The 26,037-nt window shown below is 42.4% G+C and overlaps 1 protein-coding gene across 1 annotated transcript in view; it reads right to left on the bottom strand.

Annotated features, from left to right (window-relative positions):
• LOC122792184 (microtubule-actin cross-linking factor 1-like) overlaps window positions 1–26,037 on the bottom strand; it is a gene marked incomplete in the record, with an annotated part of 3,579,694 nt that overhangs the window by 754,901 nt on the left and 2,798,756 nt on the right. The window contains 1 exon segment of the mRNA XM_044059907.1: window positions 14,860–14,979. Coding sequence (XP_043915842.1) covers window positions 14,860–14,979 — 120 coding nt within the window.

Here is a 26,037-nt window from a genome sequence, read left to right as displayed (position 1 = left end):
CACCCGATCAGGGAGGCATCCGATGTAACCGTGGCAACCGGGGCAAGAGGAACAAATGGTCTGCCTTGATGGATTTGAGGGGACGATATCCACCAAGTCAGATGCCTTTTGCAAGTTGGAGTTACTATGATCTCGTGACGCATGGGAAGTTGTTGAAAAGACCATTGGGTGAATAGTATCCATTGTAGAAGACGCATGTAAAAGCGGGCAAGGGGAAGAAGTGCTATGGCGGCCGCCATAAGACCCAATACCTTCAGAGCAAATCTGGCCTGAATTTTGTTGCTGAGAAGACTCACCTGGACGTGTCTTTGAATGTCCAAGATCCTTTGGTCTGTTAACTTTGCTGAAAGTTGTACGGTGTCCAATCTTGCGCCTATAAAAGTAATAGATTGACAAGGCAGATTTTTTGAAATTTATAGAAATTCCTAGCCCTCTGCAAGTGTGAATGGTGTAATTTCTGGCTTGGAGAAGCTGATGCCTGGTGGTGGCAGTGAGGAGCCAGTCGTCTAGATATGGAAACACCTGGAATCCTTGACGTCTCAGGTGAGCCGTAACCACTGCCATACATTTGGTGAACACTCGGGGGCTGTAGCGAGTCCAAAGGGCAGGGCTCTGAATTGAAAGTGACTGGTCCCCAGCCGAAAGCGGAGAAATCTTCTGGAGCGTCTGTGAATTTTTATGTGAAAGCACGCATCCTGAAGATCTAGTGAGCACATCCAATTGTCCTTGCCCAGAAAGGGCAGAATGGACTGAAGCGTGACCATCCGAAATCTTGATTTCTTTACAAACTTGTTGAGTTTGCTGAGATCTAATATTGGTCTCCAGTCCCCTGTCTTTTTTGGAACTAAAAAGAACCTTGAGTAGATTCCGGATCCTATTTGGTCCGCTGGGACTGGCTGGATGTCTCTTTTTACTAGCAGTTTTGATATTTCCAGTACTGCTAGTTCCCTTAGACGTCTGGAAGGGTTCCCTTTTGTTGAATTGGGGTTTGAATAAAGGGAATTTTGTAACCCTCGGATATAATTGACTGTACCCATTTGTCTTGAGAAAGGGAAAGCCAGGCTATTGGGTACAGCGATAATTTTCCCCCGACTGCCTCCGAAGGCGGATAATCGGGCAACATCTTAGGGATGCTGGAAGGGTTTGTCAGAAAGAGGCTCTCTGCTACCCTGATTCTGCGGACCACCTCTGCCCCTAGGGCGGCGTCTGTTATTGTTACCCCCTCTACCTCTGGGGATAAACTGACTTCGTGCATCAGGCGTGACTCCTTGAGATTTGCGGAACCACATTTTCCCTCCCTTCTGTCCTTTGGGGTAAGGTCTTGAAGGGGTGGAGAAACGGACTCCTACGGCAGAAGGAGTCTTGCCATCTTGTTCGCATCTAGTCAAAGTGTCTTTCACTTGAGGTCCGAACAAGGTCAAGCCATCAAAGGGGGAGTTTGTGAAGGACGCCTTGAAGGGGTCTGCAAAATTACAAAGTCGCATCCAGGACTGACGCCTTAAAGCCACTCCTGTGCCTGCGGCCCTACTCATCGGCTGCATAAGAAATGAGCCACATGGAGGAGTTAGCAATGGAGTTAAGGATTCCTAGCTGTGAGTTAATCTTATCCTGAGACCCAGCAGCTGACGGATCCTGTAAAACTTCTCCCAACTCTTTAAGAACATCTCTTTGAAGGCGGGTGAAGTGGCATAAGTAGTTCAGCGATCTCATGGCAAAAGTAGCTGAAGAAAAAATCCACTTACCGTACCTGTCCATAGTCCTAGAATCCTTGTTAGGAGGATGGACAGGTACTGAAGGATCAGCTAATTCCTTCTTGGTGGCAGCAGCCACCACCATGGCATCAACTGGGACACCCTTTGTTAAATATTGTCTATCTTATGGGGCCGTAATAAATTTTGAAGGCCTCCTAGGGATAGGTTCCACTGAATCCGGAGCCATCCACGCCTTCCGAGCCACTACCTCCATGAGAGGGTCGAAAGGCGGAGACACCCAGGAGGTGGAGGGTCGAGATCCGAACGCCTCCAGGTATACTGACTCGTCCTCGGAAGGATTAGGGGAGGGCCAGTTCCCCCTCTGCTTAAGGAGTTCAAGGATGTCTGAAAATGAGACATCCTCAGAGGAGGACCGTGGGGATCCCTCCGACTCATCCAGGTCAGTATCTGATGTAGTAGACTCGGGGGAGTCTAGATGTTTCCTCTTACATGTCCTCTTACGTGGGGGTTCCCCTGACGGATCAGGAGAAGCCTCGGAAGAGGAAGATATTCCCAATGGGGAAACCTGAGGCGTTGGATCTCTGGGCCCGGGAGCAAGAGAGTGGGAAGAGACGTCAGCAGGCACTGTAGTGGGAGGAGCTGATGGAACTGTCCATTGACTAAGCCCAGGGGCTAGTACACTCCTCATCACCTCGAAGGCTCCCCTGTCAGAGAGACCAGAAAGTTCCCGCTCCGAAGAGATAGGAACCCCAGGCCTCACCGAGAGGGAAGGCTCCGAGGCAGATGTCGGGGCCGAGCTCACCAACGCCGAAGCTCCGAGAGGGAGAATGGGGTCAGACAAGGGTCCGATGCCACTCGCCCCCTCAGAGCCGACAAGAGAGACCAGACGCCCGGGTCCCTCTAATGAAGGTCTCAAGGAGGAAATCGGAGCCAAGGACGACGGAGCCGAAAGGGGTGGTATCAGCTCCGAAGCCACAACAGTGCCGGTTCCGAGGAGCTCCGGCTCCGAGCTCTATAAGAGAGTCGAAGGAGGAATGTTTGGTGGATGTGAAATAGCTACCGTCTGTTGAGATGGGCTATGGAGTATTTGGGCCAATGCCTGAGACTTTAATAGTCTACTCACCACTCTCTCGAGGTCGTGATCAGACAGCCTGGACGACCAAGAAGAACGGCTCCAATGGCTCCGCTCCGAGAGCAAGGGTGATCTCGGAACCGAATGTATGGATTCCACTGAAGGGGATCGAGATCTCTTTTTTGAGATCGATGGAGCCAACGGAGCCGAAGATACGTCGGCTCCAGCCGGAGCAGACACTGAATGTCTGGATTTGACAGTATCGGCGCTGGATGGATCCGATACTGAGACTGGTAAGGTGGAAGGTTCGGCTCTGGCCGGAGCCGATCTCGACCCTGGTGAGGATGAACCCGAAGCCGAAGGCTTGGAAGTCTGAGCCGAAGGCTTAACAGGTTTTGAGGGCTTCCCCGGCGCCGACTTAGTCGGGGAGCTCTCGGGCTTTAATAAGCCCCTTAATATCAGCTTATTTTTTCGCTCCTGCAGGACTCTTGGGCTGAAAGCATGACAGATAGCACAAGAGTCCTGCAGGTGCGAAGGTCCCAGGCAATAAACACAAGAAGTGTGACTGTCTGTCAGAGACATCTTCTGACAGCACGAGTCACACTTCTTGAAGCCTGAGACCTTAGTGTCCTTTGACATAAATGTGTCGAGGAAACACAATGTAGTAACACACACACACAAAAACACTTAATCCAACAATTTTAAAATAAACAGGGATAACACACAGTCATACACAAACAATCCCTGACAGGAAAAAATTTAGGGAGGGGAAGGCCTCAGGCCTATCTAGGGAAAGGGAATAAATTACTCGAAAAAAAGGAACACTGACGGGAATAGGGCTAAAGTAAGTCGTTAGGTTAACCAAACACAATATATATATACAAATTTAAAGGGGGGTAGACGAAAAGTCTCAAAAACTGTTCACTTACCTAGAGCTGGTAAAAGAAGGCACCTCGTTAGCGAAGCGGCAAACGAGATCTGGGTAGTCTCCGCCTTGCATCATGGGATATAGGTTTGCCTCGTGCTGGTAAAATTAGCCCTCGAGCTTAGCAAGTGCCGAGTTGGAGCCGAGGATCGGCTCCGAACCAATCCAGCAAGAATGAAGGTGAGATTGACAACTTAACATGCAGGAGTTTAGTTTTGTTTGGATTTAGAATTAGTTGGGATTTGGTAAGCCATGCCTCAACAGAAAGAAAGGATTCTTGAGTAGTGTGCAGTAAGAGGCACTAATAAAGATGGAGTTGCTCACGTATTGTAAGAAAGAAGCATGTGGGGCAGAAGAATGGAGATGGTTGGTAAACAAAGAGAACAGCATGGGTTCAGGGATGGAGCCTTGGGGAACTCCTAGAGTGACTGGAAGAAGAGAAGAGAAGTCCTGCTGCCAGCCACTTAAACTGCTTTGGAACCAAGCAATGGTGGAGTTGCTGAAACTTAGATCAGAGAGAACATTAATAAGTCTACTAGTGATACCATATTGGAGGCCTTAGAGAGATCAAGAAATATAATAGATACATACTTTGCATTGTTTCTGTGGTGATTTCCTGTGTTGGTGAAAGACATTAGTGCTGTGATATGCTGTAGAAGGGGTGGAAGTCATGTTGCATGCTGGAGAGGAGATTGTGAGTGTGTAGGTGGTCCATTACTTGAGCATGAATACACTTCCCTCTAGTATTTTAGAGAGAGGGGAAAGAATGGCAATGGGCTGTTAGTTGGTCAGCTCAGAGGAGGTACCGTCTTTGTGCAGTGAAATAATATGGTAAGTTTTCCAAATTGCAGGGATGTGGTTTTCTGATATGGAACTATTGATAAGTACAGCTACAGGTCTACTTTACAACAGCGAACGATCAAAAGATCGAACGCTGTTATATCGACCCCCTAAAGTCGAAAACTAAAAAGAGTGAACAACCAGAACAATGATTTCTTTCCCAGGGAATGAAATCGCTGGGTTGGCTGAGCGGGTTGTGCCATTTTCCTCCACTGTAGTGCGATTTCAGAGTTGGTATATTTAAGTAGGGGGGGTGTGGGGGGTGAAGCGCCCCACTTAAAATAGTGTTGTGTGTTTTAGTATTTTTTTTTTTTTTTTGGGAATAGCAATTTCTTTCCCTGGGAAAGAAATCATTGTTCTGGTTGTTCGCTCATTTTAGTTTTCGACTTTAAGGGGTCGATATAACAATGTTCGATCTTTTGATCGTTCCCTGTTATAATACAGACCCTCTACAGCTACTGGGTAAGCAACTGCCTCAGCAATGATTTGCAGAAAGTTGGCAGGTAGTTTGTTTGCAGCCAATGTTGAAAATTTTAGTTTATTAAGCATTTTTTTAATGTTTTTACCGAGATGGGTTGAAACGAAAAGGTGGTGTTGTTACCTTCAGAACTGGATGGTTTGGTTGGGGGGGGGGGTGGGGGTTAGATAAGGCTAGAATGGACTCATTAAAGCATTTATTGAATTGAGTTGGTATGTTGTCTAGAAACAGTTTGGGAGGGTGTACTAGATTTACCTGAAAGACGTATGTTATTAATGGCTTCCCAGAACTTTTGCGGAATTTGGTACTTTATTTGTATATTGTGGTAGTATTTAATTTTGTCTAGTTTAACTGCTCTATTGCCTTTGTTTCTGAGCTCTAGGTGGTGGTGTTTTGAAGTTTGGGATCTATTTTTATGCTACTGTCCTCAGGCTTTGTCTCTAGTTTTAAGAAGTGACCGGGTTTCTTTAATAAGCCAGGGAGCAGTAATAGCTTTAGTTCTGGCTGGTCTGGGAGGAGCATATGAGTTTAGGATATCTAAAAAAGGTGGAGTTGAAGTATTCGACAGCTTTGTCAAGACTGAGTTGTTGGAGTGGGCTCCAGTTGCAGCTTCTTAGGGCAGATATGAAGTTGTTGGGGTTAAAGTTTTTTTGTCCCTAATTAGGCGGTAAGTAGTCTGTTTAGTATTATGAGATCAATGTCTTAGTATAAAGGTTGGTAGATGGTCACTCAGGCTATCTGGAAGACAACCGGAGTGTGAGGTATATTCTGGTCTACTTATTAAAATCCAGTCAAGTCCTGACTGCCTTTTGGATGCTTTGTCTATTCTTGTGGGAGACTGGATGACTGTGTAAATTCATGGAGGTTGATATAACTAGTGGGATTTGTAGAATTACAAGTGAGCCAATCAATGTTAAAATCACCTATAATGATCGTTTCCTGTGGGACTGAAGTGGAGGACCAGTGCAGTAAGTTTTCTAATGTGGGTATGTCATTTCCAGGTGGTATGTAACATCCAATTATGTTAACTAGTTTTTCTGGAGTTAATTTTTAATTTGATAAGTATTACTGCAGTGTTGTCAAAGGTAGGAGTGATTAAGTCTACTGTCTTCACTTTACGATGATTTTTATATAAAATGGCTATTCCACCTCCACTTTTTTCTAGTCTGTCCCTTCAGAGTATGTTGTTCCCTGGAGGCAGTATTTCATTACTACGAATGACTGGTTTTAGCCATGTTTCAGTTAGAGAAACTATGTCTGGTGAGTATAGTGAAAGATTGGCATATAGATCATGGACTTTATTTGTAATACTTCAAATATTTATATTTAGTAGTAGTAGATCTGCAGATTTTTTAATTAAGTTTAATGTGGAGTACGACTGAGTGGTAATTTGTGTCGATGGATGGGATGGAGTTACTACTGGTCCAGGAGAGTTAATATCTCTGTTGAGGGTTAACTTGCATGCAGTGGAGATTATGGTCTTAATGATTTTTGTCAAAAATTTGTCATGGCTCTGGGAGAATTTGGTGGGGGTTGATGGTCAAGTTTGAAAATGATAGGTGAAGTACAGAGTGGGAGAGGGGAGAACAGAAACATTTCATTTGTGAATATGAGGATAGCAGGGGGGCTGCAGCATGATAGGGAAGAGTTTCAATAAGGTTGACATGGTAAGATGTAAGGTGAGTAATTGATGCTAGTATGGCGAGAGAGGTGATATACAGCAAGAGCATAATGTAACAGTGAATAGTTTGAAAAATGAGTGGTGGCTATAATGGAATTTAGTAGTAGTGTTAGGTATAGGAGTGTGCGAGTATATGGGTAATAAGGGAGAGAGAGGTTATTGGTTAGGTAGGAATAGTATAGATATAGATGTGTTGTTACAGGTGTGAGTTGTTTAGTGATGTTAATAAATTGGATGGAGGGGTTAGGATTGAGAATGGTTACTTGAGATAGATTAAGTGAAGTATTTAAAGGGCATGTAGTGTTTTATTGGTTGAAGTAAATTGGTAGGAGGATCTTGTCAGTAATAAGTACTGACGAATACTGGTGTTAAAACATTAAAACGTATACTTTTACCTTTTCTCACAAAGCTGATGATTTGCTCCACTTAGTACTTTTACATAATACTGATCATGTAGTTAAACAAGCATTGGGAGCTAGTTATAAAGCAAAAAATTAAATCCTTAGATCGAAACACCAAAGTAACTGCAGCCATCTTAAAGTTACACAGGCTTATCTTGAAACTCCTTACTGTAAATTTTGAAGAACACAGCCGCTATAACTTTAAAACCCAGTTACTCAATGTTGTAGGTGTTCAAGACTTCCAGCAAGATGCAATATGTTTCATGGTCATCATCAGCATATCCCAAAGTAGTTTCTACTACGTGATGGCCAAGTGCAGGGTACTTCCCCCCAGCAGTAACAGTAGTGCCACTTTTAGGATACCATCTGGTGTAGTTATGCTTGCATATGTATCTGTCCCTGAATGCCAGCCCATAACATAAATACAATTAGATAAGATACCCAGTCACAAGCCAAATAAACCAGAGGAGCTCTCCGATCTTGTATCCCAGGCAGGTATGACCCTAACCTTGAGTAGCATCCTGCCATCACCCAGAATGATACCACTGTACAAGGACAAAATGACTGACTTCAACAATTGGCTAAGCTTCTGGTGTCATTCTAAGGGGATCCAGTATTTGTCTGCCTGGGATGACATGATCGACAGTCCACGATGCTTTGCTAGAGATGGCCTGCACCTGTCGCCCTTAGGATTCCGGATGCTGGCTAAGACTCTTGCAACCCCTATAGTGCCTTTTTTAGGCAAGGTTCAAATGACAAATTCACAACCATAACAGGTACAAGCAAGCAAAATCTGAGGGGTAATGCTACTCAATGCTAGAAGTCTAAACCTCAAAATGCACTCACTCGAGGCACTCCTTAAAATGGAGAACATTGACATCTGTGCAGTGACAGAGACCTGGTTCAAAGCTCCAGAGTGCACCCCTGCATTACCAGGCTTCAATTCATACCACACCTTTCAGCCACCTAACCCAGAAAGAAGCACTAAAGGCGGAGGCGTGTCCATATTCATTAAGGATATCCACACCACCAGGCTAGTTGCACAGCATAATGCATCCGAGATTATCCAAGTGCAACTAACTCTGGGCAAGACCGCAATCCAAATTGTAGCTTGCTACAGACCCCCCACCATGCCCCAGGATTCACACTCCTCATTTCTTGATACACTGGAAAGTATTAGGGTACAACCCAACACCCTAATAATGGGCGATTTCAACTACCCCACCATTAACTGGGAAAACTACTCATGTACCAACTCTTTGCTCAACGTTTTCTAGAATTCATAAATTCCAATGCCTTGGATCAACTTATTCACACCCCCACCAGGGGCAGCAATATCCTAGACCTGGTCATTACCAACACGGGAAACCGGTGTTCCACACCAGAGGTCAATTCCTCGTTGGTCAGATCCGACCACAAGCTAATCAGCCTAGACATCCACATCCCACCTCCAGCCCCAATTAGGGAAACCATCGTAACAAACTTCTCAAAAGCCAACTTCACACTTCTTAAGACAGAAGTGGCAAACTTCATGACACTCATGCAGACAGACAATAGAGGTATGACTGCCGAATCCTACACAAATGCACTTTATAAGCACTTACATGAGTGCATGGATCATGCTATCCCTAATAGAACCAAGATGTTATCCTCCAAAAAAAGGAAGCCAATCTGGTGGTCCTCTGCCATAAACAAACTCTACAATAGAAGAAAGAAACTGTTGCAAAAAAAGAGTAAAATCCCATGACTGGAGGAACTCCCTGGTCAACCTCAGTAAGAAGCTGAGATCCCTCATAAAATCCTCCAAAGCTAGTTACGAAAACAAAATTGCCACTGACTCTAAAGACAACCACAAAGCATTCTATAGCTATGTCAAGGATCTAAATGGGAACACTCAGATCTGCTCTGAGTTACAGCATAACGGCACTAAATATACAGAACCAAATGATATTGCCAACATCCTAGCAGATAGGTTCAGTGCTAACTTTACCCCCCTCTCACCCCTTAGAGGGCCCATCTCTATACCGGAAGAATGCAAAGTTCCTATAATCACGGCTGCACAGGTAAAAAACACACTCTCCAAAGCCAAGAACACAGCATCCATGGGACCTGACAATATCCCAGGCTGCGTTCTACACGAACTACAGAATGAACTGGCACCCTACCTAAGTACCATGTTCAATCATAGCCTCACCTCAGGCTTTGTACCCACTGAATGGTGCACCGTGACAGTTATCCCACTCCACAAAGGGGGAGCCACGACGGACCCCGGGAACTACCGCCCCATTAGCCTGACGAGCCTGGTCAGCAAGGCCATGGAACTCATAAACAAAGACATTGGTAATCTCCAAACTCTGGACCCTACTCAGTTTGGATTTGTAAAAGGCAGATCATGTCTCCTAAACCTGATTGACTTCTTTGAAGCAGTCACCAAAGCCATAGATGAGGGTAAAATGGTTCACACAGCTTATCTAGATCTCGCCAAGGCTTTTGACACCATCCCCCACTCTGGAATTATAGATAAGCTCACTAAACTAGGTATAAATCCCTATGTCACAAGATGGGTTGCCAACTGGCTCACGGACAGAACCCACATTGTGAAAGTAGCGGATTCCAAATCCGACATCAGACCAGTGACAAATGGAGTACCACAGGGTTCAGTCCTGGGTCCTCTCCTGTTTGGTATCTACTTCTCTGAAGTGCAGGCCAACACAGAAGGTCTTTGGCTAACAAAGTTTGCAGATGACTGCAAACTAGGAGCCATAATCGAAACTCCTAACGATGTGGACAAACTACAAAAGGGCCTCACTGAGACAGATACCTGGTGTCAAAGCCATGGCCTGAAGCTCAATGCCAAAAAGTGTATTGTCATCCCCTTTGGTAAAAACTCTGTACCCATGAACTACCAACATAGCTGGTAGTCTACTTAATGCCGAAAATGTGATGAGACCTTGGGACACAGGTGGACAGTAGTCTCTCCTTTGATAATCACATCGCCACAGTGGTCAGGAAATCCTTCTACGTGGCTCATCTCATCACAAAAGGATTCTCATCCAGAAAAAAAGATGTCATTGTTCCCCTCTACTCATCACTCATTAGAGTAGACCCATTATAGAGTACAACGCCCCTTTTGGTATGTACCTCACAAGACATCTACAACAACTGGAAAGACCACAGAAATACCTCACAAAGAGGATTACTGGCCTCAAACAGATGCCCTATGCAGACCGTCTCAAAAAACTACAGCTTTACTCCATCGAATATCGCCTACGCAGGGGCGATCTCTGCCTAACATACAAAGCTATGTCAAACCCAGAGCTGTTGGACATGCTCCACTTAAAGAAATCCCAATCCCTCCGAGCTACACGCTCTAGGGACCCTAACCTTGTCACCACAATAAACAGAACATGCTGGAGGGATAGATTCCTGTCCCAGAGACTTCCCATACTCTGGAACAGACTACCTATCTATGTCAAACAGAGCTCCTCATTAGCACTCTTCAAGAAAAAATTGATGATTGGATGGGAAATGGGAAATTCACCCCGGGTATCACTTCTGTGGCTCTGCTCGACAGGGGCGCAGGAAAATAATTTGCTTGGGTGGCGAAAGCCAGGGTACATTTTTTGGCTAGGCTTGTATGGGCCCTAGGGCCGATAGCCTAGTACCTACCTATGAACCTATGTCTCCAACACGATTTTCTGGCCAAATACTTTCAAGTAAGTTCTGGGAAAAGCACACCTGAGGATAGACCGTACGGGTTACCTTTGGCCTATAGCTACTGGTTAGATAATATACTTTACCACTTAACATGCCATGGAGAAGTTGCTCCATAATGATCTGGAACAACCTGTGCAAACTAGAAGCAAGTTGGAGAGATACACAACAGATGGATCACTGTAACTACAAAGTCTAACAAGTCCTCTACTGTAATTTCCTACTGTGGGAAATGTCTATCCCACAAACACTCAAAAGAAAATATGCTAAGGGACAAGTAGCATGCTTTAGAGATCATGTCTAAAGGCGCAAAACAATTTTTATTTTCATATAAAAAAGTGCTCACTCGCATATTTCTGCATGAGAGCACTCTTCTATTTAAAAAGAAAAGTTCATTTTGCGACCTTTAGAAAATTGCAGTTTTAGAGACTTCTTGCAAATGGGGAGGTCTAAACATACAGAGCTGTGTTTACGGCGTTATTATTAATGGCTGGGCAGGAGGCATTTATGTCACTCTGGGTTCCAGCTCAAATTATGCTGATTAGCATAGGTAAGGTAATGTGCATTAGTTACTTAACTGCCACTCTGCTAAATTAATAGTTTTGCAAAAAAATAATTTTTTTTGTCAAAACTGTTAATTTATTAGTTTGGCAATTACCTACCTACACTACTCCAGCATAATTAGAAATGGAACTCTGAGTCGCTTAAAGTCCTCCTGCCCGGCCATTAATATTAATGCAATACACATGACTCTGTATCTTTAGGCTTCCATGTTTGGAAGACATCTTTAAAACTCTGCAATTTCCTAGAGGCTGCAAAATGAACATTTCTTTTTATACACAGTGGACAGATTGCACCGGATTTATTTGGACCAGCTGCTGTTTTGGCGGACATAAAAATGCACGCAAACACTTTTTTTTTGTGTGAAAACAAAAAGTTGCTTCATGCCTTTAGACTTGATATTTAAAGAGCTTGAATATTCGGGTCCCAATTCCTGAGATCAACTCCACCCAATAAACTAGCTAGATGCCAAAGCTGGAACAGAATGCAGCAGATTGTACATTTAGAGTACATGTCATCAAACAAAACAGATACAGCCACATCAGTGTCAAGTTAATGCAACCTAGTTCTGTGATGGTACAATAATCTAGAATCCACCTCTGTGCTTTTAAGGAGTCACAGTGACCAAAGTCCTGCTACTGTTTCCCATAAGTGATCAAATCTGCTTCTAAACTACTGGCATTCTTGTAGGAAAACAGGGAGACAAACTTTGAGATAACTTTTATGGCTGACAGAAGTATAAACATGTTAATGGAATAAGAGGTTTCCTCCCGAGCTCAGTGGATAATGGGACTGCATATTTATCCATGTTATGCTGGAATGCCACAAATGTTACACATTTAGGTCAAAATAAAGTCTTACTAAGAAAAGCCTGAGCAGGAAAATGGACACACCATTGACAAGTAATTATACAGAAATGAGAAAGTTAACGTATTGAGGCATCGAACTTGTGCTGCATTCCTTATCTAGAATTCTAAACAGTTTTGTTCCTGAGGTTCTCTGGAGGCTAAAAATGAGGTACTTTAAAGTGCATGTCTTATTCCATATTCTCAAAGGAACAACCATACATCAGAACTCCCTTCATCAATCCGCCAAAACAGCAGCTGGTGCAAATAAACCCAGTGCAAGCTGCCCACTATGTGTCTATGTAGGGTGTTACCATCCATGGCTTTTATTTCTACTGAAATTAGAAGAATGGGATAACTGCAGACCTTAACCAAGTAGTGTATTCAGTCAGCTGTAGTTGTCATGCTTTATGGGCTTACATGCATTCAGTGTTTTTATGGCAGTGGTATTATGAACTTCAGGAATCCTGTGTTCAAAAAAGAAAATAACTAGATCATTTTACTATTTCCAACAGGCCTTTTTTCCTAGATTCAATATCCTGTCTTTTAGTTTCTGATTCTATGAAAACAACATATCCTATTGCAAACCCAGCACAGATTAAGCTCTTACACTGCTGTTTCTAGTTTTAATTTCTATGCTACCTTCTCTTAAAAAAAGTCTTCTTTTTATTGGTGGTTTTCTGTATAAATTCTGGTAAGATGCACAACAGTTCTGAGTTTAAATGGTCAGGCATAACGAAGGCATTTGATTATGGCAGTCATGTCTAGGGCAATACATTGTAAAGTGATCTTGATTTAGGAAGTGATTTTTTTTTCTTGTTTAGATGGGAATTTAATTATATTTAAAGATAATTACTTCAGTTTTCTTTCCCAATAAAATTAAAACCAATGTATTCTGATATCTGATGCCCAAACTGAAATGCTTTGATAAAGTCTGACCTCTGATGTCCTAAAGTTTTGAAGGAGCTGTTTCTTAGAATGCGTAATTACCTCAAGACCCCAAACATTCTAGCAATACCAATACAGGCAGTCAAAAGAAAGTGCCACCACACACTTTTAAGAGTACTTATCCCATGTCTGTACTCTTCCATACCTTGTTATATAACACAATTATAACCTTTTTGACACAAGATCCTAACTTGCTGTAAACTAGTTCAATACCTCACTGCCTACAGCCAGCATTTCACCACATCAGATAGTACACCATCCCTCATACCAAAGCTATCATCATGTGCTCCAATGTGCTTCACTGTGTTACACATGTACTCTTATATTCCTTCCTGTCATGCCACTGTTTTATCTCAGTCTCTGAAAATAGCTTGTCAGTTGCCAACACTTAACTACTGTACAGACTTTACTATTCTACACCTTGTCCATATCGCATACCATACTCTCCCAACTGCTGCCTATATGACTACTGTACTCAATGCTTGGGCCATACTTACCATATACCTATCATCGAGCAATCCTTGTCTCATCATAACCACTGACTGAAATGCTTGTACTCGGCCATTTCTTGGTTGCCATCCAATAACTGTACCATGCCACTCTTTCGGTGCACCTTGACACAGAACCAGATGTACAAACAGTTTGACTGTGTCTTCTTACACGTGCCCATAACACAAGTTTCCCAAATCTCTTTACATGACTACTGTAATGTCTCTAGCATACTTGGGAAGTGTGCCCTTCCAGTCTCTGACAGCTAGCTCATGATACTGTACTACTATTTACTTTGATTATAACTTGTAACATGTTCTGCCATTTCACAAGATTCATGCACCCTACTTGTGCTATGCCAGAACATAAAGTAAGAAGTGCATGTCAGGCTGCATAACTACTTTCCCACACACAGACAGCATATCATTGCAAGGATAAGGCCCTTTGGCAGCTTATCATTCACCCTCACATAACCCGAGTCTACACCTTCCAGCCATTACTAATACAAATCACTACTAAACAGCAATGCAGCTCATATCTGTACATCTGTCAGTGGTTCTAACATAAGATGCATAGCTTAAACTCATGGTTGCAACTGCTTGTACATAATAAGGTTTAATGTTTTTAAAACTGAAAGTCTGAGTCAAATTCCTTACCATGAATAAAAATTGCCAAAAAGGAGTAAAAAAGTCATGAGTAGAGCATAAAAGAAATGGTAATTCCATTCCTAAATGTGCCTTTGAGAAAATTCTCCCACACACATCATGCTGAAAATAACAGCACTGACATAATTCAGTGGCATAATGAAATGGACCACACATGCAAAATGAAAGTGTGCAACAATCCTGCTGAACCAATACACTCCCATTAGTTATTCCAATGGGGACCTTTTTTTTCTGAATAATTTTCTTTGCATTATAATGCAAATGAATCATCTCAACGACATAAAGGCATGCCGTTATGTGCTGCTAAATGCACGGAGGACATGACAGCTACTGTACACGGCATACTGTGAGGTTATGAACTTCTATACAATGAACATAAATAATAATTCTTGTGATTATGCAGAACATTTTAAACAGACAGTACATTGTGACCAGCAATTCATTACCTTTCAGTGATGTCATAAAATACTACCCATACTGCATTCTGCTGTTCTGCACTGCACAACCTTCAAAGGGAGCTGCTCATACCTTTTGGACCTGCAGTTGTGCTGTGGTCTGGTCCTGCTCCAATCGAATTGGACCCAATGCCATCAGTTTCCGTTTGGTTTCAACAACCCAGGCTAACTCAGCATCTGTGGCCTGCTCGTACTAGCAGAAAGGAGACGGAGCACGAAGTATTAAACAGGACAAACAGTGATTCTAACAGAAATATACATATACACACATTCATTCACAATCTCTCATTCATGCAAAGCATGCAATTTAGACAGTTACCGTCACTGAAATTAAATTTAATGCCACTACATTTTACACAAGTTCAAAATATACAAGGGTTGCATCTGATAGTGTAGCATCCTCTAGTTTTGCAAATGAACAATTAGTCCTGCATTGTGTTTAAGCATCCCTCTCATTTAGCATGTTCTCTTATTATATAAATGTTTAAACTTTTCCTGAATGTCACCATACAGACCTAGACTCAGCTTAACAAACATATACTAAACTGCTCCACCTTCAGAACTTTAACTGGGATACTTAACACAAAGTATTACCTGCATAACAGTACAACTTGCTGAAACAGCAAGCAGAACTGATCAGCATTTAACCCTTCCTTTTTAACGAACCACCTGAAAAGTGTGGATTATAATAGCAGAGTTCATATTCTTGTGAGTACAGTACAAAGACCACCACCAAACTAAATACAAGAAACTAAATCAGAATTCCTCTCAAAATGAGTTATTGCCCAGTGGGACTTTCTCATAAACAAATGTTAATAACAATTAAAATCATGCAGACTGTATGTGTTACTTGATTTTAATATACAGCCAAGGAGGGAAAAATACAAATCTTGTGCTTTTGGGTTGTTGCGTCTTTCGGCTTTTCCCGGTTAGGGGCGCCACAGCAGAACTCTGGTCCACTAATGATTGGCAGTAGATTTTTACGTGCCGAGTTGCCAGCCCTGGCACACAACCTTCAACGAAGGTATGCCCATTCACGCATGTCTCCACACAGAAGACGCTCTAGCTGAGAATTGAACAGGACAACGTCTAACTGTGAGGCGACAACGCTACCGCAGCACCACCACTGCAGTAAATCTTGTGCTTCTGGGTAAAACTCACTATTTCAGTTTTTATTATTTGGTGTGTGTATGCTCGCGCTCATCCGTAAATAGTGAACTTTTGTTCTACTCGGACTATTCCTAAATGTGTCATTAGTGATTATTGTGAGTTTTTAACAACTCTTGTCTGCTCTGTAGGTGCTAAATTCTGAGTAACAGGCATTTACTGTAATTAAAGTGAACAAAGTTGTTGACAATAAATACAAACAGATCATACTGAACAACAGAATGTATACAGTATCACAGAAAAAATATGCATGCAGGAGTCTCGGCAATACAATGTATGGAAAATAAAATTTTCATTAATGTGCCTATACAATGACAGAATGGAATGGTCTCTAGGTTTTAACTAATAGTAACGAAACCAAATATATTTATCCGATTTTGGTTACCAGGAAGTCTCAATGAGTTCCACAGTGCCTTTTTCTTTTCCTTAACAATCGCATGGTAAGTTAAAGCTGCAATAAAAACTGTAATAGGTGTGCTCTTTGTTGTACAGGGTCAAAGCTCTGGCTACAACCAATATGTCCCAAAATCTGATTACAAGCTTGGCACTACAGGAGCTGGCAAGGTGAAGAGGAGGAATGATGAAGCAGTGCCTTCTCAACCTTCTTGGGCATGCGTCTTTGATGCACACTCCATACCAGATTCCTCACTGAATTTGAGATAACATGTATGCTGTTTGCTTTAGAGGGGGTTAGGGTCCATTTCACACCACTCCTTAACATCCAGAGGCATGAACAGTGGGAATGTGATTGCTGTAAGTGCAATGCCTCGTTCCCTCTGTGGGTGATAGAATCACTTGCAGTGTTTGACTGTCACCCTGAGGGAGGAATGAATAAGCCATAAGATTCTCACACCCAGTGGAATGAATGCGTAAACTGAAGGAAATGGTGGAAGTTCAATGGCAAGGGTGATGTCCAATCAAAATATAAAGCACAAAAAGCAGTAGTAAGTACAAACCAGCAACACACAGTAAACACAACATGTAGTGGGAACATTTAGAATGCAATAGGATAATGTGCAAAATCAAGAAGGAAGTAACATCGCATTGGTAGGACAAATACATCTATGGAGACTTATTAGGGTAAAAGGATATAAGAGGGGTAAGGAATATCAATGCAGCAAAACAATGCTAATGGATTCAAGTAGTACATGCTACTGAACTGAAACAAGAGTGCATACAGGCATATTCAAAGAAGAGAACTTGTTGGGGGGAATAATAAAATCATATGTAACTTTGTCAAAAATGCTCCATGGAGACAGAACCACAAACACTTCCTGAAACGAATAAAGTGTCAAACTCCTGCTTGATGTAGACAAGTCCACAAAGTCACTACAGGCTCTAATACAAACCTATACAATGCAATAGCTTGCCTTTACTAAGCTATCTTAATATTTCTGCTTAACATCCACACAGACCTTACATCAACAATCAACTTACAGCAGATAAATAATTCCAAACCTTTTAAAACAGACCTACACAAATAGAATAGTTCTGTTAATTTAAAACAAAGACAAGAACACAGAAAAGGTAAACACACGTGCAGAGATTATTAAAACAGAAAATCAATTTACTAGAGATTCAACTATCATCTCCTTTCTGATACTTCAACAAAGAGTTGCTGTCACACGCAGTACTTAGCATCTATCTGTTAACTAAAAAAGTGAGCAGTTACCACGGAATGACCAAGAAAAAAATAAAAAACTAGTAACTAGAAGGCACAACCAGGATTCTTCTAAAAAATAAAACATATTATTTACATGTGAACAAACTGATTAAGCACTTCCGTCCTTAACACAAACAGGACTTCATCAGAATCAAACCATATCACATAAATGGCATTTATATACAAAACCAATTAATTAATCGCTTATCCAATTAACCTAGAACAACAGGGAAAACTCATTACACAGTGTATAATAAAATTCAAGCAAAGTCGGTCTCTCACAAAATACAAACCATAAAACTTCTAACCCATTAAAATTATTCGCCCTCATAATTAAAACAGACTGGACAGAAGTATATTCATTTAAACCTGGGTAATAGGATGACTGCAATTATAACTCCCATTTTAATTCTTTGTTTTCTAGCAACACTTTGGCATCCCCACCCCTTGGATTATAGCTGACTGAGTCAATAATAGCAAAAGAAAACTTCGTAAATGAGGAACAAACTACTGAATGTCTATACAAGGCATTATTTTATTTTTTGTTCTTAATACCAAATGGGGAGCCTGTTCCACAGACGGAGTAGTTCCAGGGATATATAACTGTCTCTCCAGCAAGTCCTACCTATCTATAACACAAGCAAGGATTAAATCTTTAGAACGGATAATTCTGGTACTGTTTGTTTTGTGGATATGCAGGAGATCCATCAGAGTGGAATCTGACAATGCCTTGTATGCTAGGCATAGATCTCCCCTCAACTCTAGGAGAATGAATACAGGGACAGGGCCTTGAGGCGGTCTGCATAGGACATGCTACTTATACCCTGTATTCTTTTAGTGAGGAACCTCTGTGGACATTCCAACTGTTGGATATGCCTGGTTAGGTACATACCAAATATGCCATGCTGAATACAGTGAAACAATGAGTTCCTTGGACCAGATGCCATACTTTTGTTTATAAGTTGCCCAACACAGAATTATTTCCTCACTACTGCTGACACATGATGGTCAAATGCTAGATTACTGTCTGTGCCTCAAAGTCTCTGACTACTGGGTCATTTCTTAGGGCTGTATTGCCATTATGATACTTACCAGGGGTGGATGACTTCCTGAAGGATACTATTATGTATTTCTTGGCATTTAGTTTTAGTCTATGGCTCTGACACCAGTTGTTTGTTTGTGTTAGCACTTCCTGAAAAACATTTGTGTCTGTGGGTGATTCGATGACAGCTCCTGATTTGCAATCATCTGCAAATTTATTCAGCCACAGGGCACTGACATTGGTCTTGACTTCAGAGAAGTAAATGCCAAAAAGGATCGGTCCCAGGACTGATCCCAGGACCAATCCCTGAGAGACTCCACTTGTGACTGGCCTCTTTGTACAGGTGGCCTCCCCAATTCTAACTTCCTGGGTCCTGTCTGTGAGCCAGCTGGCTATCCATTGGGTGACGTAAAGGTTTGTACTTAACCTCTTGAATTTGCAACAATGCCGAGTGGGGTATTGTGTCAAATGCCTTGACCAGGTGAAGGTAGGCAGTGTGAACCATTTTGCCCTTATCCATTGCTTTGGTGACCCTCTCAAAGTCTACGAGGTTGAGAAGGCATGACCTACTTTTGACGAAACCAAACTGGGTTGGGTCCAGTGTCTGGAAGTTTAAAGGACTTACCCAACATGCAGCTAGAACCCACAACCCTGAGATTAAGAGTCTCATGCTTTACTGACAGCTAGCTGGGCTCCTCAACAGTTTCTACCAGCTCTGGGAGAGGGCGGAAGGCACTAACAGTGTACGAAGAAACCAGCCTGTCTACTGAAACAGTAACAGCCAGTTACCAAACATAATTAGGAATGCCTAACATGAACTCCTGCAAAATGTAACATAGAATGCACACAAGTAATTCTAATTCAATTCTAATCATATGGCATTGGAAGCACATTAAATTATGGGGTACACATGTTTAATGGGAATACAAGTTACAGTTGAAAAAACATGCATTTAGCTTCAAATTCATGTTGTTTTTAAGAACTGGAGGAAACAGACAACAACAACAAACTGGGCTGCTTCCATGCTAGTACCACAACAGCCAGGTAATAAAAGGAATATAGTTACAGATGACTGTGGTAGATGCACAACACTTTAATCACAACAGTGTGTAATAGTAATACCATCCCCTATTGTCAATATAAGCCTTGGCTCCTGCTACTGTATGTGTTGCACCTTCTCTTAAAAAAATCAGTCTGCCTGTAGCCTAAAGAATGGTCCTTAGTTTTAAAAATTATCTGAAAAAGACTAAAAGAGCAGACTGTGCCTTCCATCCGACTTGCATTAAAATAGGTTCTGAAAAATCTGGATCACATATAGAGAGTACTCTACCCTACTTTAATTTATTCAATGAAGAATGAAACAATGACAGCTTGCAAAGGATGAAAGGAATTTGGCAATGGATGCATCCAAATAATTTCTTGAGTAATCTATTCCAGTTAAAAGACAGAACAAACTGATATTTTTCCTATGGAGCAAAGAGTGCCCTAATCAGGCAGAATCAAACTCTGAAAAAGAGTGTAATAAGAATAAAATAAATAAATAAATAAATCTCAAAATTGGTCTCAAGAGTTAAGGTGCAGCTGTGAGACACCAGACTAATACTTTCTATTCAACAAAGTACAGCAGTTAAGGACAACAGACAGATTTTTAAACCACTACACTGGAATAAATTAGCTAAAACAATCCATTTATGTCAACAGCTGCCACGTCCTTCCCTGTAATACAGAATACAGAGTTTCTATAATTTTTTCAAAACTAAGTCTATTTGGTTTGCTGTTGTACTTTATATGCAGGGAACCAAACATTAAAAAAGAGTTCCACTCACAAAGTGAGAATCATATCTACTTATCCAATGACATTTGACTATTAAATGTCACAACTGCAGAATTTATATTCTAAGTAGATCAATGAGAGTTTGAATAAAAACAAATACTGTGCAACTCAGTGACTATACAGTTCTTAAAAAATATTCTATCACATACTAATTTCTATTCCAATATTTTTAAAATTCAGTGACAGTAACTGTTAAGATGCAACACTGCAAGACATATTTTGAGCAACCACAGTGAACATGCAATTTGGTGCTTCATTCAATACCCAGCACATAAAAACATGTCAGTAAGCATGAGACAGGTATAAACAGAAAAGGCAGTAGAAAGATCATGGCAAATGTGTTGTACAGCATGCTTTGAAATGTTAGACACTGCTTCAATTAAAAGCTAAAGCAAGCAGCTCTGGAGATGCACCTAATCTGTCTCCCAAAACATGCTCTGGGCTGAAGATGAAATCGGTGTTTGCCAAGTTACACCACCTGAAAGAAAGGGTTGCAGATGCAGATGTACACAAAAATACTTAAGGAGATCACTGAAAAAGGCATTATAAAACCTGCATAACTTGATGGTGTGATAGGATATAATTTTCCTACAAATTTACTAAATGCAATTAATGCTGTTGTACATGCTATGGCTATATTATAAAAACACATACACAGATATGTGAATCTACATCTGAATTCCTATCTATATCATAAAAAAGGCAGCACCCCTTCATATGCAATACATTTGAACATGAATGCAGTATCTTTATAGCCTGCAAAAACAACTACCATCTGTTCCATTACCTGTGCACTTGTGGAAAGATTTGACAATTTAGTCCTCTAGTAGAGCGTCTGTCTTCTGCCAAAACCCAACATCAGCCTTCACTACCACTACTACCTTTCAATGACATCTAACAACAATCTTGAACAGATTCAGACACCATTTGAAGCTCTGCCACAGCAAAGCAAAAGAGAGTAGTCCTCCTTTCATTCATTTCTCATATATCCCTCTCATTTCAGTGCTGGATGACACAATTATCCACTTCCAAACTTAAAACAGTTAATACATATATGCAAAACTTTTACAAAAATAATCATATGCACTCAGCAGCTGCAAGTCCAAAATGTTTACTCCTGTGCTGTACTCCAAATATCCCTGGCCAGAAAGCATGTACTGCATATGTTTAGAGTCATGACTGAAAAAAAAAAAGAAGTTATGTATTCACCATAACGTTCCATGTGAGTTGTTTATCTCGCCTTTATTCTCACTGATGGGTTCAGAACCGATCCTCTGCTCCGACACGGCCTACAGCAAAGCTCAAGGTTTGCCAGTAGCTCGAAACCAAGCCCCTTATCCCATGATGCACTGCTGGAATTACCTCAGATCTTGTTTGCTGCATGTATATATATATATATATATATGTATATATATATATATATATATATATATATATATATATATATATATATACCCCTGTAAGGGGAGCACTCCCCAAGAAGGAAGTAGTAGTATTGAACAACCAGGATGATACTAGCCTCTAGGTCAACTGTCAGACAGGAGGGGGATGGAGGGAGGGACGTGAGAATAAAGGCGAGATAAACAACTCACATGGAAAGTTATGGTGAGTATATAACTTCTTTATGTGAAGTTGTTAAATTTCACTGTTTATTCTCACTGATGGGTAGTGTCCCTAGCAACCGCAATCCTGGGTGGCTCATGGGAGTACATTTTTCAGCACCGTGGAACCAAAAAAAGACCTGTCCCTGGAAGCCTTACCTACTTTGTAATGACTGATGAAGGTATGAGGCTTAGACCAAGTGGCTGCAGCACAAATGTTGTCAAGGGGCAATTCAGCTTGAAAAGCAGAAGACATAGAAACGGCTCTGGATGAACGAGTCTTTGCTTTGTGTGGCAAAGGTATGTTAGCATTTGCATGAACAAATAAGATACAATCCGATAACCATTTTGAAAGGGTTGTTTTAGCCACTGGTCTACCTTTTCTGGCCTCCGAAAAGGATACGAAGAGTTGATCTGATTTTCTAATATCCTTAGTTCTATCAAGATAGAATCTGAGCTGTCTGTGTACATCAAGTTTGTGCAGCATGTACTCCAATTTGTTGGAATGGTTGGGGAAAAGAGACTGGCAACATAATGACCTGATTGATATTGGACTTGGAACAGATTTTAGGCAAAAAGGAGGGGTTTGTTCTGAGAGATACTCTATCAGCATGGAAAATCATGTAAGGAGGTCTGATAGATAATGCCTGAAGTTCTGACACTCTGCGGGCAGAAGTAATGGCCACTAGAAAAATAGTTTTTCAGGACAAAAATTTGAGATCACAAGATGATGCTGGTTCGAAGAGGGGAAGAATTATTTGAGACAGCAAAATATTCAAATTCCAGGGAGAATAAGGGATTTTGACAGGAGGTGTCATGTGAAAAACACCTTTAAGAAAAACCTTAGATAACTTATGGGCCATAAAATTTAACCCATCGAATCCAAGGTGGAAATTTGATATGGCGGCTAACTGAACCCGAACTGTGGCAGCTGCTGCTCCTTCCTTAAAAATCATTGTCAAAAACTCTAAAATGGACGACAGAGGAGCTCGGAACAGGTCAATTTTTTTGTATACTGGCCCAAACTGAGAATCTTTTCCACTTACTGCGATATAGTTTTCTGGTGGATGGCTTATGAGAAGACAATAGAATTTGTCTTGTGTCATCTGAAAGTGAATGAAGCCTGGCTATTTGGGGAAGTGGATCAGCCAAGCAGTCAGCTTTAGAGACAGCGATGAAGGATGGAGGTCTCCTGACGGGTGTGTCAGGAGGTCTGGAACTGGATCCAGGATCCATGGATCCTCCAGCAGATGATGCTTTCTGTTAAAACCTGGGTATCAATGGAATAGGTGGGAATGCATATAGGAGACCCGGAGGCCAATCGTGTGCGAGTGAGTCTCTTGGGGAATGTCCCAGAGGTGGTATCAGGGCAAAGCAGCTTCTGCATTTGGTACTGATGTGACGGGCAAAGAGGACGCAGCAAGGCTGGCCCCATTTGCGGAAAATCAAGTCTGCAACGTGTTCGTTGAAAGACCACTCGTGAGGCAACAGTATCGCCCTGCTCAGCTTGTCCGCTATCACGTTGGATTTCCCTGGGATGTGCGTTGCTAACAGAAAACGCTGGGATGACACAGCCCCATTGCCATACCCTGAGGGATTCTCAACAAAGGGGCAAGACTTGGTTCCACCCTGTTTGTTCAAGTACCAGACCAGACCACTGACATGCTGTCTGTCTAAATTGCAATTGTCCCTAGAGGAAGACAGTCCTGGAAGTACTGCAACGCCAGAAGTACTGCTCTCAACTCCAGAACATTGATATGCAGATGTGACTCTTGATCCGTCAATGTGCCTTGGGCAGTCTTTCCCTGAAAATGCCCCCCCACCCTATCAGGGAAGCGTCGTTGGTCACAGTGGCTACTGGGGGGAGCACAAAGGGTCTTCCTATTGTATCATGAAGAGACGTCAACCACCACCGAAGGTCTCTCTTGCAAGAATTTGTGATGAGAATCATATGGTTCACTGGTAACTTCTGGTAAGACCACTGAGCGAACAGGAGCCATTGAAGAATTTGCATATGCATCCTTGCGAGTGGAATGGCTAGAATTGCTGCCGCCATCAAACCTAGTACCTTCAAGACCTCTGCAGCTGTAGCTCTGTTCTTTGACACCCATGAGTTGACGTGTTGGCGAAGTAGTGAGACCCTTTCGACTGGAAGATGTAGGGTGGTGGTTGAGGTATCTAACTCTACTCCTACAAGGACGGTATGCTGCGATGGCGACAAGGCAGACTTTTCGAAGTTGACTGTAATACCTAAGTGGCGGCAGAGTGTCTGAGTAGATAGTGTTGCCTGAATCAATTGATGCCTGGTGGTAGTGGTGAGGAGCCAATCGTCTAGATATGGAAACACTTGGAATCCTAGATGCCTCAGGTGAGCTGTGACCACTGCCATGCATTTGGTGAACACTCTGGGGGCTGTAGTGAGACCAAAGGCAGGGCTCGAAACTGGTAGTGATTGGCTCCCAGCCGGAAATGCAGGTTATCTCTGGAGCATCTGTCCATCTTTATGTGGTAGTACGCGTCCTTGAGATCGATGGAGCACATCCAATCGCCTTTCCCTAGAAAGGGAAGAATGGCCTGAAGTGTGACCATTCGGAACGTCTCTTTTTTTACAAATTGGTTCAGTCTGCTGAGATCCAAGATAGGTCTCCAGTCCCCTGTTTTCTTTGGAACCAAAAAGAATCTTGAGTAAGTTCCGAATCCAACTTGGTCTGCTAGGACTGGCTGGATGACTCTTTTTTTTCTAGCAACTTGCGGACCTTATGGTTGCTTGTTCCCTGAGACTGGGTGGAATATCTGGGATTCTGTTTACAGGAGTGGGAGGGGAAGAGAATGGTATGAAATACCCTCTGGAAATGATGCTTTGTACCCAGGTATCAGACGTTATGTTTAGCCAGGCTTCTGGGTACTAAGATAAGCGACCCCCGACTGCCTCCAGAGCTGGACAGCCGTGTCTCCTTTCAGGAGTGCTGGTAGGGTTGACCAGAGAACTGGCCTCTGTCACCATTCTGTTGCGGACCCCCCCTCCCTGCCACGCGGGTGTCGTCTTGCATTATAACCCCCTTCCTCTGCCTCTAGAGGGGGTTTCTCCAAGTGTGTCCTGAAAGGCTCCCTGTGCTTTTCGGAACCACATTTTTCCGCCCTTAAGACCCTTGGGATAGGGCCGAGTAGGGGGAGAAAAAACTGACTCCAGTGGCAGACAGAGTCTTGCCTTCCTGCTCACACCTGGTTAGAGTTTCCTTTACCTTGGGCCCAAACAGGGATGAGCCATCAAATGGGGTGTTGATAAAGGAAGACTTGAAAGGCTCCACAAAGGAACAGAGACGCATCCAGGCTTGTCTATGCAGAGCAATGCCTGAACTAGCGGCTCTACTCGAACCATCAGCTGCGTAAGATATGAGGCGCATGGACGAGTTTACAATTGAGTTTAGGGTAGCGAGCTGTGTGTTAACTTTGCCGGCAACCCCTGCAGCTACCGTACCCTGGATGGTATCTCCTAGCTCTTTCAGGAGATCTCTTTGTAGTCTTGTAAAATGGATTTAATAGTTCAGTGATTGAAGGGAAAAGGTTGCTGAACTAAACATGCGCTTCCCATATCTATTCATGATCCTAGAATCTCTGTTAAGAGGATGGACAGATGATTATGTCTCAGACGTTTCCTTTTTGGTGGCTGCAGCCACCACCATGGCATCAACAGGCACTCCCTTAGTCAAAAAGGCTTTGTCCACTGGGGCAGAGATGAACTTATTTGGCTTCCGAGGGACAGGTTCCATGGACTCCAAAGACTCCCACGCCTTACGAGAGATCAGCTCCATGAGCTCATCGTAAGGCGGAGACACCCTAGAAGTGGAAGGTTGAGACCCGAAAGCCTTCAAGAGCACTGACTTGTCTTCAGTAGGGCTTTTGGACTGCCAACCGCCCCTCTGATTAAGGATTTCTAATATCTC

The sequence above is a fragment of the Protopterus annectens genome, chromosome 1.part2, assembly GCF_019279795.1.
Source record: "Protopterus annectens isolate FY-2018-M chromosome 1.part2, PAN1.0, whole genome shotgun sequence".
NCBI lineage: Eukaryota > Metazoa > Chordata > Ceratodontiformes > Protopteridae > Protopterus > Protopterus annectens.
This window is presented reverse-complemented; position numbering and strand designations above follow the sequence as displayed.